Raw genomic sequence first — 19,969 nt, 5'->3', positions numbered from 1 at the left:
ACATGACCACCAGACAAGGAGAAAGACAAAGACAGAGAGAGGGTAAATATATTGTTTTCTTACACGTGTGTGGGACACAAATATAACATTTATTAAAACACAATTTGATTTTAAATGCTTCACACAGGATCATTACATGAGAAAAACAACATACTGTACAGCAGGACTATTCAACTGAATTGTTTTGGGGGCCACATTTGCAGAGAGCTAAGGACCGGGGGGCAGGTCTTTGTATATTATGGTGAACTAGGAGGTATTTGAATTTGGTATATTTATTTATTAACATTACACCAGTGCTCCACTGTTTTTATGGACTTTTTGCAAAAAAAACAGTCAAAGAACATCCCTAAAACAGCACTCAATTGTTTTTAAGTATCTGCTGCAAAAATGGGAGTCTCGTACAAGTGTTTTCAACTCAATTCGCAGGCCAACAGTTGAATAGCCCAAATAATGAAAAAGGGAGGACCTAAAATAGAAACTTGAGAAACACTACTGGTATAACTAAAGAAGTTGAACAAATGACCACTGCATCTGAACGAAACAAGCTACAGCAAGACCGTAGTACATAAATCACATAAGAAAATTAAAAAAAATCCAAAAGGAGAGGACTTTAAGTGGTGCCTTGAAGAACGCCTCAGTTATGTAAATCACAAGTTAGGATCCCAGTGTTCAATGTTTACTAGCAATGTTAAAATGTAAATGCAAATATCTGCCAATGTGTTTACAGTGGAATTCCTCTGTACAACAGGAGCACTATTGTGTTTTTAGAAATTTGATGCAAAAATGTTTGAACTGAACTCCAGGGTGGTGGTGGATTTGGCCCCCGGGCCGCCAGATGAATAGGCCTGCTGTACAGACTGCAGCATTCAAATACAATTCAATATTTCACATGCAAATGACAGTGTATAATAAAAATAACAATAACTCGGTCTTTAGTCGCAAAAGTGCCTGATTAGTCATAAAATGTTCGAAAGAAACACTCCTTATTCGCTCAAGTCAATTTTATAGACAGTGTAAAATAGACTAATGAGTTATTAACAGCAAATACAATTATATGAATGGAGAAAAATAAGAGAAGGAATCAAGGCTGAGCAACAGTATTATTTTATGTACTGTGGAACAATAAAGTCAGAGAGCATTTGCTTAATTGTAGCACATACGAAAGAGCACAGTTGAAAAACAAATTTTTTTAACCTGGTATTTACTCATGTACATAAAAATACATATTAATTTTACAATAAAACAAGATTTGTTTGCGTAGAGATGCTCCCAAGTGCGTGTGATCCAGGTTGCCCAAACAATATGGGAGGGGGAGATAATACTAAAAGCCAAACAGCTCAGCTGGTAATAGTGACATGTGGTGATGAGATCTCTATGGCCCATTAGGAACACACTGATACCCTGCTCCCAAATTAATCCACTGACTAATCAAGCACTGGAATAACAACACAAGATGAGCAAAGACCAGAAAATAAGGAGTATGAAGTATAAAACATGTTTTATAAATATCATTTTATATTCTGTTTTTATTCAACTCATGGCTGTGGGTCACAAAGGCAGCCACAGCTGTATCTGCAGGTAAATCTTATTTAACGTTTCCCTAATTAGAATCAATGAAAGACCATTTCCAAAGCCTGAGCTATTGTTCTATTCTCACACAATCAATGTGGACGCTGAGGCGCCACAGAGATAGGCCACATAGATTAAACACACAGAGATATGCAGGGATTCTATTGGATTGTGTGGGAGGGAAAACGATGGCACTTATATGGATATTTGTAAGCTTATCAATTTTTATGGAACTTATATAAAGGACATTTAAAAATAGTACACAGCATCACTGTCCAATAAGAAACATATTCCCATGTCCTCTTTTTGTTATAAGCCAGAAACCCCTAATTGTATTTCTTCTTTCGATTCAAGCTTTTTTTTGGAAAAAAAAACAAACCCTAATATCTATTTAATAATTTTAAATAAAAGTAAGTTTCTATGTTGGAAATTAGGACTTTCTTAGACTTAATTTACGAACCACTCATTGTACGAACTTTTAGATTTACAAACTACAGACCACGTTAAAATGTGCTTTGTTGTACAAACCTTGTCTCTATGTATGAACATTTCAACTAGCCATTTTGTGCCCGGCAGCACATCGATTGTGGGCAGGTTGATCGATCTCGGTGTTCATGCAGTCAGCACAGCAGTGCTGTTGTTAGCTACTGTTAGCAAAATTACAGCATTGTACTAGTTTTTTTTAGCTCATGATGAGTCCATAGAAAGCAACGGACAAGCGATGTGTGGTTTATAACATTCAGGAAGTATCTACAGCATTGTCGACACTACCTTCCCCCACTCTGCCCTCCCTTTCCGCTGCATGCAAAGAAGATTAACCGACAAGGTAAAGTGGGCTTTATTTTATTTTTTCATTTGGAATGGTTGTCAAAATCTGGCTGTTAAAGTTAAGGAGTTTCGTGATTTCAAACTGTGAGTGCACTACAGGACGAGTAACTGTGTGTTGGTGTGTATGTGTGTGGGTGTGTGTGTGTGTGTGTGTTTGTGTTGGCAGGGCGGCTACATATGAAAATTGTAGTTTAATTTGCTGTTGTTTTGACATTGTTATTAAATAGAAAGTTCATATATCACCCCTTTATTATTTTTGTTTGATATACAGTACTGTATAGCACGTTATATTGTGTTCAAATTGTATACATTTTTACTGAAATATGATGAGGTGGCGACTTGTCCATGGTGTACACCGCCTTCCGCCCGAATGCAGCTGAGATAGGCTCCAGCAACCCCCCGCGACCCCGAAAGGGACAAGCGGTAAAAAATGGATGGATGGATGGATGGATGGACTTTTGTCGAGGCTGGAACCCATTATTCATGTTTACATTGTTTCAGAAATTTGCTCTAATGTAAAAAACTATTCTATTTACGAACCCTGTTCAAGAACCAATTAAGTTTGGAAATTGAGGTTTCACTCTATAACCATTAAAGCGTAATTATATTAGCTTAGATTTAACCACAAATGGCCAAACTTTGACTCCATGCTCCAGCTACAAAATGTAAGGAAAAGTTAAAAGCTCCACAATTTAAAATCAACTGTCCTTTTAATAAAGGTGGCTCCATTTTGAAGTGATTGAATAAACCTTGGAAGAACATTGAAGTACGAAAATCATCGTAGTTGGCTGAATAATTTCGCTACACCTAGTGTGTGTGTGACAATCATTGGTACTTTAACTTTAACTTTTTAAAGACCTTCATTACAGAACAAAACAACCCCAACTTTTTGTTCATATTTTGCCCCTTTTTAGTTGTTTAAATCAAAGTTAGTATTTGAGTGGTGTTTTAATAAATTAAAATAATAAATAATGCTGGCTAACTTTTAAATAATTTTAATGTTATTGTATTTTATGTTTTTCATTTTCTTGCGAGCAATGCATGACTACAAAAATACATGGTTTTTTTTGGTATTTCTAGAGTAAAATTGGTCATTGGGCCAGTGGAATCTTTCTAAAACCGAGTTTGTGTGTGGGTGTACATCACCAGTAGCCACAATTGCCTTATCCAATCATTTCCATGATTAGTATTAGCAGAAGTGGTCCTGAGCTGTCATGCAGCCATTCAGCATATTGGACTAAGTCAGAATATGCTCCGGCTTTAAGCAAAATGGGCTTTAGGGAGCAAGCTGCTAAATACTCTCAATCTGCACTGCAACTATGCATGTGCGCGTGCATGTGTGTGTGTGTGTGTGTGTGTGTGTGTGTGTAACAAGACAGTTAGCTAGAGAGCTAACTCTAGTTTGATGTGGTTGCCAGATTGGATTTAATCCGGATTAAAGTTCTGGCTGGCCCCTCCCACTCTACCTCCTCCTTCTCCTCTTCTTCTCCATCAGAACATTTGTGTTCACCTCAGTTCTTTCACTCCTACTGCCTCTGTGCTCTCGTTCATTTTCCAATCATCAGCTTTTGGCTGAGACTGGATTTGACAGTAGAGCTAAATGAACATCTTTAGTGTAAAATACGACACGTATAAAATGTTATGACCCTAAACTGGTAGCAGTAGAAACGGGGAGATAAACTAGGTTCCAAACAGATGGGCTCCCCGCCACCCTGCTTCCATTTATGTGTGTTGCTGTTTTTAGGGTCCAACTGTTGTCGTCTATGTGAACCCTGCCTGCACACGGTGATGCAATATTGGCGAGGAAATAGTTGTCTCATGCATGAAAGGAATTGTTTGATTCTCTACACTTCAAGAGTGAATGTACTTGTGTGCTCTTACATGGCTTCTTGGCGGGCAAAGCCAGCTGGGGGTTCAGGTAAGGACTGTTGTCAGCGTCTATCCGGCGTTTATACTTCTGTCTTCCACCGCGAACCCTGTCCAGACGAACACCTGGAAACAATGCAGAGACAAATTCTCAACCTTCAGAGTCGAAATGATTCATTGTGTCAGATGAACTTTGTTGATAGGTCCCATATTTTTGCAAAAGTTACTATTTAATGATGTTTGTCCAGAGTCTGTTCATGAGCACAAACGTGAGAAAAATCTATCATTTGTTTGCTTGTTACGTGTTGCTCTAGTTTAAAAAACAGTGGTGCTCAAACAGCCATAAAGGAAAAACCCCCTTCCTCAAGTACATGATACTGCAATGCATTATTTCATGGAGGACAGCTTTATAAAACAAAGTACAAACAAAAAAATAGGCTTCGCTACACATCTTGAAATAAAGTCCAGCGCTCTGGCATCAATACGTCAATCAGCTATAGACATGGGAGATGTCAGTTTGATCGTTTTTATTTTTCTACTGTGAATAAGATAACCTAGCATGATGTCACTGTTAAAATGTAATGTAATGCTAGGATTGTAGCTCACATAGCATTGATGGTGGTAATCTACATTTTAAGACACAGTTGCACGGAAGCGTGGCTGCCAATTTGCACCTAAGGCCCCTGTCACCACCACCAAACATTCATTACCATTCATACATCAGTGTGAGCGGCACTTTGAGCAAAGTGGGTGAAGTGTCTTTCCCAAGGACACAACGGCCAAGACTAGGATATTGGAAGCTGGACTCGAACTTTGTTGTTAGTTGCTAGCTCGGCCGCTCTACCATCTGAGCCACGGCGTCCTTGCGTCCTATAAATGGGATGGGTACTGAATTTGAAACTTTTATAAGCACCAATCGATTTCTGTCAGTACTAACTGGTATCAGTTCATGTACAGTAAAATACCTTTGTTGCCCACGTCTGGTTGCAGACTAAGCACCGGCTCAAACACCTGGCGAGTAAACAATCATTGAAGCAGCACTCAGAGTGGACTCAGCCAAACTGCCTCAAGACAATGTTGCAATTTCCAATGCCAACAAAGCAAGTATGCCGGATAATGAAACGCTCAAATGTAAATTAAAGCCCCATCTTCGAAAATGCGCTAGCTCAGTGCTAATTTACATTGGATATGCCATGTACATGCTACTGATTAGCATTAGCAATTTTACATAGTGATTTTAACATCTCTAAATTTCATCATAAACTCTACAACAAAGACACATGTTACAATCAAACAGCAAGTGTGTGGTAAGTACAATATTTGCAGTATAAAGACTTTGTAGGGCGCAACATGAGACTAGACTCGCACTTCCTAGCTAGGTCACACACTGTAGTCTAAACAGTAGCAGTATCGATTTCCAGGTACCAGGAATTGGGACTATATCGGTGCAAATGTGACAGGTACCCATCCCTAATAGTATGTGATATGTAGTATTTATTGTGTTGGACAAATGTATATCTATGTAAAAAAGTGGATAAAGCGCACAATAGTACTTACTGGAGTAACGCACAGTTGGAAAGAAGCATGGATAAATACGGTTCATTACCATTAAAGCTAATGTATAACAATAGTAATCAAATTTGCTTTTTATTTTCTTAATAACAAATAAATAGTATATAAATCCAGATAAATAAGCAAATTCAACACATCTTTTTTGTATTAGGCCTCACTCCCCTATTCTGTACCTATAGGACCGATTGCTTTCGCTCCCTTTCTTTTTTTCTCTTTCTCTGTGTCACCTTAATAATTGACACAAAGGAGCCTTAATTTAATTAGGCTTGTCTCTCAGGGTATTGGATGTTACCGTGGTTACTACTTAAAGATGGATAAGGAAGACATAGGTGTTATGTACCCTGGCGAATAAGAGGAACCTGAGAAGGAAGTTGATTTAAAACAATAACAAAGGATTAGGATTATAATAATATTTAGGGAACCTTGTAGATCTTATTTTAGTTCATTTTGAAATAATACTAATGAGGTACAAAGCACTGGAGAATGTGTACGACGATGATGACTAACGTAACCATTTCAAAAGTATTTTCACACACACACACACACACACACACACACACACACACACACACACACACACACACACACACACACACACACACACACACACACACACACACACACACACACGTTTGTTTAATTAAGACATACTGTTTATTAATTTATATGTGCAAAACAAAAGTAAAGAGCCAGTGTGAAAAGGCATTTTAAGGATAATCCAGTGAAGATTACTTTCTTAGCCCAACAAACACAACTAATCTGGAAGAGCTACACTTGGTAGTTTGCAGACACACACACACACACACACACACACACACACACACACACACACACACACACACACACACACACACACACACACACACACACACACACACACCCACACCCACACACTCTACACTCAAAAAATCATGTTGAGCAGCACACTATAAACTTTGAAGCAGAAAACAGAAACATCTAACTCGTCAACTTTTCTTCTTGAATTTAGTTGAAATTTATCAAAAAAGTGACACATAACATTTTACATAAAGAAAGGAAAATCATGACATTTTTAGGCTAAAAGGTTTTGCCACAAAAATGCCATAATTCACTCAGCGATAAGAGAGAAAAAAGAGTTTTAAGGTTTGAATATTAGCTAGGATTTCCTTACAAAAATTACAGTAAGTTATATTTTATATATTATTATTTTTAATATTTATTGGTTTGTTAAGTAGAAAATTAATATCAAAGTACATTTTAAATTTGTTGTTGTTGTTGAAACCACTAAAAATTGTTACCTTAATTTTTTCAATTGATACAAATCCACAAAAAAAAAAAAAAAAAAGGGTAATTGAATAAATAAAATGACATGAAATATGATGTTGTTTTCTTTCGGCTGTTACATCAGTGGTCACCACAGCCAGCCATTCACACGATTTGTTTGGCATAGTTTTTTTTTTTTATGCCGGAGGCCTCCTGACACAACACTCCCATTTTACCAGCTTGGCAGCTGTATATACCATTACACCACCAATTCAAGTGCAATATGATGCAAAAATAATTCATACATGTAAAATGCTTCAAACTATAGTGAATAAATAAATACTTTAAATACATTTATGTAAGGACTGTTTGTCAATGTGTACAGTATAATAATATATATTATTATTAGAATAAATAATATATATTCATACATACATACATATATATATATACACATATATATATATATATATATATATATATATATATATATATATATATATATATATATATATATATATATATATATATATGTATGTGTGTGTGTGTGTGTGTGTGTGTGTTTGAAACAAGCAGACAGAAAGGCTGATAGTTTAGCTAAGCGGGGGCGGGGGGCAGTGTCAGCAAACGGTCAAGAAATGCGGTCAAGAAAGCAGGAGGTAAACAAAAAAAAAAAACATTCTGTTTGACCTACACCACAATTTAAAGCCTTTTTCCCACACCAACTGAGTGGAATATGTCCAATTCCCCACCTCCCTCCTTTATAACTTAAAAGAGCCGACAGTCAATTCATAAAGAGCCCTCTCTAACTACCTCATCTATTTTCCACCAAATTAACTCTCCCTCGGCACTGATTAATGATCAAATCTAAATGAATCAAATTAAAAATTGAAAATTATATTTGCAAAGCATACAAAAAAAGGGACAGGAGGAGGCGAGGCAAGAGGAAGTGCTTTTAGCTCACCTCTAACAAATGAGCCTTCAAATCATAAAGAATGGCGTACAGTACAGGGAAGGGGAGAGAACATGTGAGCTGAAAGGAAAATAAATGAGCTTATGGGGGAGAAAGGGAATAGAAGGGGAATAAATGTTGTTAAAAGCTGATGAAGAAGCTTGTAGAGACAATTAGGATGGAAGAAATAAAACCAGATATTGGAACAAAAAGTAAGAAGGGGAAGTTGAATGTGTTGGACGGTACACCAAGTTTGTTTATATTCTGGGTTTAGTGATTTACTAATGCTAAAGGACTTTTCCTTTAGGTAGTCAGAGTTGTTCTTCCTATCACTTACATCCACCAGTAAGGATGTGTATCGTGTACATTTTAACCGATACTAGTACCAAACCAGTACTTTAAAAAAAGTGCAGGTGCTGAAAGGGTGGAAAACGTGCACATCTTTGTAAAAAACAACAATGCCTTTTTTGTAAATGGAATTTTGTGACTTTCAAGTTAAACAGTAATTTAAATACTTGACCTATATATAAATCAAATGATAACTAAGCTCAAAAATAAGAAATACAACCCACAACAAATTGTCATTGCAGCAAAAGCTGGGTTGCAATCATGTGACCGAGAGGCACATCCAGGCACTTACTGGTCTAGGTGTTGGTCTACAGTCCCATTAGGCTACTGTATATTTGCCTAAATCAGTGCAGATTTGGACGTATTTTGAAAGGTTAAAGGTTAAACCATTTATCATCACCAAGATGTTACTGTTACCTCACTTCATTTGACACTTACGGTATATGGAGAGGAAAAGATTAGAAGCACATCATGTCTTTACATCGGAGGCGTCTACAAACTAAGAATTGATCAGTGAAAGACAAAGTTGGACTTATTCGTGCATCGCTAAGGAACGTACAAACGTATTTAATTGAGATAACGAGTGCCGTGCTGCTGTGACCGTGACGCTAATGAGAAAAAGGATACGTTTGTTTGCAGTTGGTTTCCTGTTACAAATATTAGTCTGTCTCCTACAATTCATGTCTGCACGGTCATGGTGGCAAGTTCATATTTTGTCTCATTATTTAGCTATTGATGTCCCTGTTCAGCAATGTTTGCTAGCGAGATCAAGATTCAGTATATGCTGTTGAGTCTACCAGATATTTTATTAATTCTATTAAGGATATTTTCTTGATGCTAACAAATAGCACCAAAGACGCTACAATGTGGTCATCCGTGTCAAATAAAGCACTTGGCTTTCCTGCACAACAACAACATAAGGTTTTAGTTTCTGTTATGAAAATGGACAATGAAAATACGGTGGATTGGACCAACAATCACAATATTTATTACTAGGACTTAACATGACGTTAGTTTATTTGCACAAGCAGGTCTTCGTAGTTATATTTAGGCATAGCAACCACAAAAGAACAAAAACTAATGTGATCTCTTGTGTTTAATCCTGCTACCAAACACTACTAATAGAGTAGAGAATAAACTTGATTGCATCACAGAAAGTTTCTCAAACAAATCAAATGTTCAAACCAACATTTTACGAAGCGATCGCTGCAGACACAAGCTGTCCGATTGCATTCCACAAGATGATGAAAGTGATATTCTTAAGAACCATTTCCTTCCACACACTTTCGTTTTTTTCCCCTGACTTTATTACCTTTATGAACCACTTATTTCGGGACTCTATGAACGCTCTCTCCTACTTTATCTCACCATTTGCACGACTGGAACACCCAACAACAGAACATTAATGAGGACTTTTCTGCTCAAACTCTTCACTCACTCTCACTTGGTTTAATGCTACACTCAAGCTGCTTGACTATCGTGTGAATTACGCCGCGAAGAAGAGAAACGGATATGACGTCAAATGCAACCCAGCTATACAGATCTTGTCGATACTCAAAATTCTGGGGTTCCTGAAGGTAACCTCACTCTCCGTAAGCTAACTCACTGTAACTGTCAATGGTGCATAATGAGGACGTGGCCTGTTGGTAGTGGTGTTATGAGGGCTGCTGTTGGTGTATTAAGATCGGCAATGATCAGACTGTGTGTTTCTTTTAGGATGCAACATTACTTACACGGTTACATGTACAACCTCATCGCCAAACATTTTTTGCAGGTGGCTGAGTGTTAATCAATTTAGTACCAACATTAGGTGTGTGTTTTTTTTTCTTCGGTGTGGTTATTCCTGTTTACATTGGCATTGGTGCCATTATCGAACCTAGTTAGTGTGTTCTGACCTTTTACATGAATGTTCTTTGAGAAAAGTACAATGACAAAAATGCTAGATCAGTCATAGAAAAACTAATGAGAAAAGGGAGAGGATTTATTTCAATGAACCGGTGACTTTAGAGAAGGAGCAGGGGTGGAAGGCAAATAGAAAGGGTTAAGGGGTGACAAAAAGCCAAGTGAGAATGTGCGAAAGTGTGTGAGAGCGACAGTTGAAGTGAGAAAAAACACAGAAAAAACGGAAGCTTAAAAAATAAAAGATCTGCCCATTCTGCAAGCAAGTTTTATAAAAGGGACAGTTTTTGTTGCTGAGGACGTTGAAGCGGATACCATTTGCATTTCCTTTATTGCTGCTATAGTTTGACTTCAGTAAAGGGCTGCTTGAATTAAAAGATAAAAATAAAGAGCTGATATTGAGGAGCTGAAAGGAAAATGTGCGTGTGCGTGTGTGTATGTGTGGTGTCATGCAGGGACTTTTCCCATTTATTTATTGTTTTTTTCCTTCTAAAAATCAGAGCAAATATGAGCAGCCGTGCCTGAGGCGGCGGGCAGGTGGCTGTGGTCACTCTTGTGTGAACACGTGTGAATGTGTGTGTGTGTGTGTGTGTGTGCGAGTGTGAGATGAATGGTAGTTGTGTGATTTTAAAGATCTTCATTCATGAAGTACATTTATTTAGTACGCTTTTATTTCAAAGACCTACTGTACTAGTGGGTATTCTACTACTTTCCCCGTATATCACTCGTTCTTCTGTGTAAGGATGCGTACCTTTTACATTTGAAACTATAAGGTCCCTGTGTTCATGCGGTAACATGTTAATTGTTTAATAATACAAGGCTCAATTTTGTAAATATAACATTTATCATTGAGCTGATAATGATAACTGTGCAGTCAAACGGGTATATTTTGTTTTCGCAATGTATGAAAGTGCATGACAGTAAATCCGGTAAGTTCCTCCCAAAACATCTGGTCTTACTCGCTAGCATTAGCTTATAGCAAGAGAGGAACATTGGTTGTTTTTTCCAACTACAGTAAAGAAGAAAGTTAATGTGAAGGACAGTGGGGAGAAGAAGAAGTGGATGATATTCATTGAATTAAAGAAAGAAATCATCAAAACCATGACAGAGCGTAAAGCTAGCTAACTTGGTGAAGCATAGATTTGATAGTCTGCACCATACGGAAGCAGAATGAGTCTAATTCCAGCCAATAATGTCAAAATAATATCTTATCGGCAGACATTTATTCACAAAAATATGGATGAGCTGCTGATGGTGTGTTTGATGGAGAAGTAACTGGAAGGAGATACCATTGAAGGCCGCTCTCCGAGGTAAGTGCTGTACATTACATAACTTGCTTTACATAACTTGAGTTTTACTTTATTCGGACAAACAACAAAATTAAAACAAAAACAAGCAATTCATAGATCATCACAATTTCAATTGAGTCTGAATAAGAGCGGGAAAAAGCAGAAGCTTTTCCAGTCCTACACCCATTTAAACTGGATTTATAATTACCACAATGAACTCAATCATTACCCCCTCCCCTTCATTCTGTAGGCGATATAAACAATCTTGTCGTAATTTTTTAAACACTCCATACTTCATAAAACTACTGTAGTTGCTAGTTGTACATTTTATTCCATTGTTTTTTATACACTATTTATAAAATATTTGTTTTTCTTTTTAAACGGCGTGTTACATGTTAAAATGAATTTCAATAGTTTGACGTTGATTTGAGTGTTTTGAGCTGGGAGCTCCGTCACTGGACCAATTAAACTTGTAACTTGAGGTACTACTGTAGTACTGACATGTAATAATTTTATAGTGATGACTAAGACCGCTTGAACACATACTCTATATACAGGTGAACATTTTTAAAATCATAATATCGTGCAAATGTCCATTCATGTCAGCAATTCATATTGAAATGTGAAACTAATATGTGATATAAACTCATTACATGCAAAGTGAGATATGTCAAGCCTTTACTGTTATATGATGATAATCTTGGCCTAAAGCAGTGGTTCCCAACCTTTTTGTAGCTGCGGACCGGTCAACGCTTGAAAATTTGTCCCGCGGACCGGGAGGGGGTTGATTTTTTTTAATTTTTTATAAAGAAATACAATCATGTGTGCTTACGGACTGTATCCCTGCAGACTGTATTGATATACATTGATATATAGTGTATATATTGTGTTTTTATGTTGATTTAATTTAAAAAAAAAAAAAAAAAAAAAAAAAAAAGTTTCTTCTGCGGCCCGGTTGGGACCACTGGCCTAAAGTATTTTTTTTCCTGAGACTTTCAATTTGAGGTTTTTATAAGCTGTAAGCCATAATCATCAACATTAAATAAGAAGGCTTGAACTATCTTGAGTTGCATGTTATGTTTTATATTAGTTTGACCTTGTAAATCTAATTGCTGGAATAAACAAGCCATGCACAATATTCAAATTCTGTGAGTTTCACCTGTAATGCTGGCTGAACTGAGGTCACTCGCAACATGCTGAACTCTTGCATGATGTCACACACAACGGCAGCTTTGCGACCTTAAAAGTGTATTTGGTCAAATTTTGAACAACTGTGCCCACATTAAACATAAGTCCAAGCAAGAACAAATATTTGAAATCAGGGTTAACAACTTGTCCAAGGTGTACCCCGCCTTCCGCCCGATTGTAGCTGAGATAGGCTCCAGCGCCCCCCGCGACCCCAAAGGGAATAAGCGGTAGAAAATGGATGGATGGATGGAAATATCAAGTTTTGGGACTAACTACCTTGATGTCAGTTGCATTGTTCTGTGACTACATTAGTCAGACAAATGTGCTATTCCCTCGTAAACCTCCTCTCGGAGATGATATTATGGTTGGTGCTTCACCGACTTCCTGAAAAACTGATTTTCTGGAGCATATTTTGTGGCGTTTTCTGATCTCTCTCACTTTAAGTACAACAGATCTATTCAACATTCACCTCAAGTTAGCCTAAATTTGAAAACGTATGTTTCTCTTTATTATTCTCAAGCGGCTTTGCCTCCCCTTGAAGTCTTCTTCCACCTCACACTTTGTGGTTTCCACTCTGTAAACCCACCTTGTGTAGGCGGGACAGAGCAGACCACTTAGGCTGGGCTCTCGTCAGTGTTATCGCTCTTTTCTGAACGGGGCTGCAACCAGATGCCACACACACACACACACACGCACGCACGCACGCACGCACGCACGCACGCACGCACACACACACACACACACACACACACACACACACACACACACACACACACACACACACACACACACACAAATACTGGGGAGAGACTCTACAGGGCTAGATTTAGCTGCATGCTTCCCATGAGAAAGCACCAGACGCCACCAATAGTCTGGCACTTTCTACCCGTCCTCCTTTTTTTTTTTTTCCCGTGGTGTGCAATACCGATGTTAGTGTTTTTTTGTTGTATTTTATCTTCTATCTATACATATTAGTGATCAATATGTAGTATTCATTACAATTTTTTTGTTTTTCATTACGCTTTACTTCTGTTACTGTACGTAAAAACCTGCACTGTAGCAATGTAATTTCCCCATTGTGGGATAAATAAAAGTGTATCCTATCATATCCTTAATTCAAGATTCAAGATGATTTATTGTCAATTCTTAACATGCACAAGACACATACGAACTGAAAAGTATATTTTCGGCACAGTCCTCATCTTCTCTTGTCCCTCCACATCATCATGAACTCCCCTTTTCCTTCACTCTTCAATTCTCCCCATCCTCACCTTTTTGGCTATGGGCATCATTCAAGTGAGGAAACTTCATTTGTAACCTTTTAAATAGCAATCAAAGTGGAACAATCACAATTTGAACCCTGAATCTAGTCAGAACCAACATATGGATGATACACACACACACAGTCACACAGTGACACAAACTGCTATTCCAACCAATCTCCCTCATTAGGTCTTGGGGAGCATGGCCAAAGTTGGCACAAGCTGCTGCTATGTGTGTGTGCGTGTAGGCGAGGCCATGTGCCAGGGTTTATATTAGCGGCGCGTGGTCTTGTGTTCCTGCTAGTGTACCATCTGAATCCAGCTGGCCGTTTACTACTTGATAGAGATGGAAGCTCGGACATGTTGTGTCTCTTTAAAGCAGGACGTGTGTGTGTGTGTGTGTCAATAAGCGCATATGCACAGTACAAATGCACTGTCTGCAGCCAACATCTTTCATGTTCAATTGTGTGATGTTTGTGTTGTATTCTTATCATGACACATTATTACTTCTGATGTGAGATGACCATTTTTTAAATTTTCCAATAAATGTGCACAAATCAAACGGCTAACACAGCCTCTCCAGGTGATCCTTCAGCTGCGGTATTAGTTTCAGCATTTTACCTATTACACCACTTGCACATACACACACTACCGTTTAAGCCCCGCCCCTGTGACCTTTCAGGCTGGAGCTGACGCATCATTATGACCTCATTAAAAATGGACAGACAGTCATTGCCAGAGGGGAAGTTCTCATAATAACGTCAGGCTTTTTAATTGCCTCGCTCCAGAAATGAGCTGCTACATATTGGTGGGTGGGCGCACCCATGTTCCGTCACTCCCTGCCTTCCTTCCTCTGATTGTTTACGCCTCTTTCCGCCGCACTAAAGGGATTAATGCTTGGATTTTATTGATAAGGATCTTATTTACGAGCATTAAAATATGCAATATTCTTCATTGTATTTGTAGTAGGGCTGGGCGATATGGCAAAACAAATGATCAGGATTATTTTTCCGTATCATCCGATCTCGACTATCAGGAATTGTTTGTATTGTTTTTAAATTGCTAGTTTTAAAACATATGTAGTAACAATTTAAGAAATTTAGATTTGTACAAAATTGTATTCACATTCGGAGTAAATAAAGCAAATTAAATAAGAAAAAGCACATTACATAGTATACCAATAAATGCTTGAAGTTTAAATGCTTTCAATTAAAAGAAAACACACAAGATGAATGCACCAGTTATTATTTCAACATTGGAGGCCAAACTATAGCATAAAAAGCTGTCAATTTATTATAAAGTAACCAAAGAAGATGTTTAAGACTTGGCATCAGAACTAGCCACTAGCATTAGTAGCACAGTGGGTTTTTTACACAGCTTTTGGATGACAAGTAGTCATCAAATTAGCAACAAAAAAAAAACATTTCACCTGACACATAGAAGCCATTTGAGAGATTTTCGGCTCTGTATTTTGGAGTTTGTTTCGTAGGTTTTTCGCAGGTGGCTGCTTAGAGCCCCGGAGGCAGGCAGAGAGCTGGCCCAAGATGGGTGCAACGTTTCCGGCTAAAGTACTGGTCCCCGGGTGGCCCTGGCTCCACGGAAGTTAGTGTTCGTGAAGTGCACAGTACCTCACGATTTCAGTCACATTACATCAATTTCCGAGACCTTCCGCATTATATAGTAGATTACATTTTTATTGGCCATTTCCGGGATTTCGTTTACGATTTGGTTAACGTGGAAATCCTAGGGCCCTAGATACCTCCAAATCAAGACTAACATTTATCTCGATTTCCTCAGCTGCAAGTTTAGCTCCATGTTCGGTCATTCTGTTCATGTCTGTTATTCTGTTTTCTTTAGCGGTACCTTGTAACTGGAAGTGGACCGGGAACAGGTGGACTTTGATGTGCATGAAGCATGGACATTTCTGCCATGCTTGGAATGTTCACAGCTGATCACCGTCATTGAACTGAAATGTATATATTGATCACGATCATATAATCGCCCAGCCATAATTCCTAGCAGAATATTTTGGTACAAAACCTTCGGTTCGGTTCACGTTTCCAATTGGTACACATTATAGTGAGGGACCTAAGGCCACGTTCACGCTGCAGAGTCGGCTGTCCAATTTGTATTTTTTTGTCAAATACGTACTTTTTATGTGGCAGTTCATATTACATGAACAATTTGATTTGTAATTTCAATGCAACCTGACCTGTATGCGGACAAAACATCATGATGTCGCACGCACTGCAGTGTTTACGTAAGTAAACAATCTAGTCTGTCTCAGTCGTGGCATTTGTGGCAATTTCAAAGATTTTGTCCAATCAGAGTAAACATTTTCTGAATTGCGCGTAGAAGATTAAGAAGGATGGGAACAAGTATTTTGGCTCTGGCTGCTTTGCTTCGATATCTGCTTGAAGAGCTGTGGGTGAGCAGTCGATAGACAGGAGTGATGAAACTTTCACGTGGGTTCTTAAAACATATTATTTTCACCTGTTTTCTGCTCCATTGTCAACTATTTATTTTCTAACCGTCTGTTTTGGTGAATAATTATGACGCTCATCACTTTTTGATGACGTTCAAGTCGGATGAATGCGACCTGAGCATTGAGGACGCATCGCATATACTGTATATCCAAGTTTTTTCCACATACAAAAGAAGTCTGGGTCTGATACGAAAAAAATTCAGAATTGCACTGTTCACACTGACATGAAAATATCCGATACAGGCTGCATAAGATTAAAAAGAAATCTGAATTCACCTGCAGTGTGAATGAGATCTAAAAGTGTGTCTCACATCAGGCATCTAAAGTACACTGTAAACAAATGCAGTGCAGCCCACTGTTCAGCTTTTAGCTAGCAGGAGTTACCGCTAGTGATAATGCTAAAAATTGACCAGAACCTGACGACTCTTTTGTCCTTTAAAATATTCTCTGCAGAAACACTTCAACACCTGGTGAAATACGTAAACGGACAAGTGGATAAGACAAAAGCCTCCATTGTTAAGTAGAGAATGGCACTACACGCTGGAATTATTAATGCTGCACTTTAGCTAGTTAGTGACTTTAATCTTTTAAAAATAAAATAATCATTCAAACTGTTATTGTTGCATTTTGTTTACATCATTGCACTTTCCTAAAAAGAAAGCAGTAGTGTCTAAGTGTGGCCTGGGGGAAAATTTCCGCCGAACGTTTATTTCTTATTGGCCCTCAGCATTTTCTGAAAATAATTAAATTCAATGTATTATTATTTATACACTAATTTGCATTGTCACTTATAAAGCAAAGGTTATAAAACCTATCTATGTCCATATTTAATGCACAAAAAATATCAAAGCAGAGCTCACATTCTTAAATTTTTTATTTGAGAATTGCATCTTTTGGATAATTTATTTATTTTTAATTTAATCTTTTTTAATTAAATTATTATTTTTTTTGGGCTTCACGGTGGCAGAGGGGTTAGTGCATCTGCCTCACAATACGAATGTCCTGAGTAGTCTTGGGTTCAATCCCGGGCTCGGGATCTTTCTGTGTGGAGTTTGCATGTTCTCCCCGTGACTGCGTGGGTTCCCTCCGGGTACTCCGGCTTCCTCCCACCTCCAAAGACATGCACCTGGGGATAGGTTGATTGGCAACACTAAATTGGCCCTAGTGTGTGGATGTGAGTGTGAATGTTGTCTGTCTATCTGTGTTGGCCCTGCGATGAGGTGGCGACTTGTCCAGGGTGTACCCCGCCTTCCGCCCGATTGTAGCTGAGATAGGCTCCAGCGCCCCCCGCGACCCCAAAAGGGAATAAGCGGTAGAAAATGGATGGATTTTTTTTGTCCTGTCCATCTTTTGGATAATTAAATGCCAATGGTTCATTTGTTTCGGTATTTGGCTCCATTGTACCGAAACTGAACCATGACCAATAATACAGAGGTATGTACCGAAGCGTGAGGATGCCGTACCGTTACACCCTAGTACTGATAGATATTACAGTACTGCCAGTATGTGCCCACTCATCCAGCTCTGTATGCCAAGCAGACTAAACATTGTCTTTGTAAAGGAAGAACTGTTGATACAGCTCTGGGATTGTAGGTGTACTTAATGTTGTGACGTTTGCAGAAGATGCCTGCAGTTTTATAACAAGAACTATAAGTAAAATATAGCATCTAAGGTAGAAAAAAAGCAAAGATTAAGGGATACATTTAGCTTCTTGAAATGGCCATCCATCTTTTCTCATTTGTATTAAAACATAAAAAAGCTACCTTTCCAAATGACCCTGATTCATATGTAGAGTGTGTATTCAATTCCCAGCCTCCAATACAAATGAGGTGGCTGTGGTATGTCAGGTTGATGTATACTGTATGTATGCCTGTAATGTATGTGCGGCAACTAAAGGCAGATATTTTTGTTCTGCTCTTCGGGATCTCATCCCTCTACTGTAAGACGAAAGCTGCGATCATCGGTTATTGTAAACCTCTCTCGTCGTTGAATTGCACAAATGGTAATACTACGCATCAAGAGAATGGCGAGACAAGTGGAAGCTGCCAATAACACACACACTTACGTGTCTATTGGCGCGTACAAGTAGACATGGGTGGGAGGGTGGGGGGTCACGGCGGGAGATGAAACGTGGCTTCTGCCGATGTCAGATCGACTTAGAGAACAAACAGAAGCAGCTTGAAAAAAGTGTGGGGGAACTACAGAAAGGATGAGTTTGCATTTGCCAGGCAAGGGAATATTTTTTTTGCACTCTTGGGAAAACAATCAAGCTTTTCTGCCAAAGTGACTTGTTTTCAAAGGGTTTGTTTTGTGATATGCCAAACAAATTTATTGGTACACATGCTCAATCCAATGAGTCATATTTAATTAGACAAAAAGACGGTGTCAGTGATGTGTTCTTTTAAAATGATGCTTTAGTTTAATTACAAGTGCTTTTTTATCATACTGAGAGGTGTTTCTAATGTTTTGACCCTCTCATGTAGCCAAATGAGGTCACAGAAATATTAGAAACAGCAGTGTACACGCAATAATACATATTACATAAATGATCCCACTAACGCGTCTATTCAATTAACAGTGTGTGTATGTGTGGTCAAGAACAAATGTTAAAAAAAATGTCATTAAGCGCTGTGGCTGTAGGCAACCTCTTAATGTAATGTCGATTTTTATTCAGTCAAGATGTCTGAAGCTGCATTATGTGGGTAGCAACCAGCAGATTCCATTTCCACTTTCTCATGCACCCCAGATTACAGATTACCCCACTTTTCGACAAAAACATTTTTTTTCCCCATAAAATGTTTTTAAATCCATTGTTAGCGTTAATTTACGAGTTAGAATTCATTAAAAAAAATAAAAAATACGTATGGGTGCTTGTTTCACATAAGGATCGTAAATGATTGACAAAATTTCAGACCCAGAGGGACCAATATCACAGTAAAAAAACAACACAACAACCACAAAAATAGAGCAAATAAAATCAATATATCTGCAAAAATCAAATAATAATTTATAATGACATACTATGTATAATAAATATAATATTTATATATAATTGTTTATAACACTATAATCACAACAGTGATATAATTATTATAATTGCTTATAATTGTAAAAAGCAAAACATATTTTTTTGGCATTTTTTAAGTTATTAATGGCATTCTTGTTCATACTTGTAGTACTTTATTAGTTTTTTATTGATTCAATTTTATTTGTTTTTATTTTGGTTTATTTTGATTATTTTCTTATCTACATTTCTTTTACCAATCAATCTACCAACCAACATTTTTATCCCTCAAATGTATTTTAACTTGTTGTTTTTTTACATTTATCTCGTTGTCTTTGTTAATTTCCGAGTCTTTTATTCATTATTCTGTACAGCAAACTGGGTATTTTTTAAGGTGCTGTACAGATAAAGTTGGATTTGATTGGATTATTCTCTCTAAAATGTGTTGACATCTATATTATTTCT

The 19,969-nt window shown here is 37.8% G+C and overlaps 1 protein-coding gene across 7 annotated transcripts in view; it reads right to left on the bottom strand.

Moving 5' to 3' along the window:
* The window catches only part of esrrga (estrogen-related receptor gamma a), a 122,590-nt gene that overhangs the window by 51,620 nt on the left and 51,001 nt on the right, over window positions 1-19,969 (bottom strand). For all 7 annotated transcript variants that reach the window (XM_061964340.2, XM_061964333.2, XM_061964336.2 and 4 more), the window contains exon 6: window positions 4,279-4,389. In XM_061964340.2, coding sequence (XP_061820324.1) covers window positions 4,279-4,389 — 111 coding nt within the window. The remainder of the gene's footprint in view (window positions 1-4,278; window positions 4,390-19,969) is intronic.

Source organism: Nerophis lumbriciformis, linkage group LG06 (assembly GCF_033978685.3).
Source record: "Nerophis lumbriciformis linkage group LG06, RoL_Nlum_v2.1, whole genome shotgun sequence".
In the NCBI taxonomy this organism is placed as follows: Eukaryota; Metazoa; Chordata; class Actinopteri; order Syngnathiformes; family Syngnathidae; genus Nerophis; species Nerophis lumbriciformis.
The sequence above is the reverse complement of the archived record's forward strand: the minus strand, read 5'-3'. Positions and strand labels throughout refer to the sequence as shown.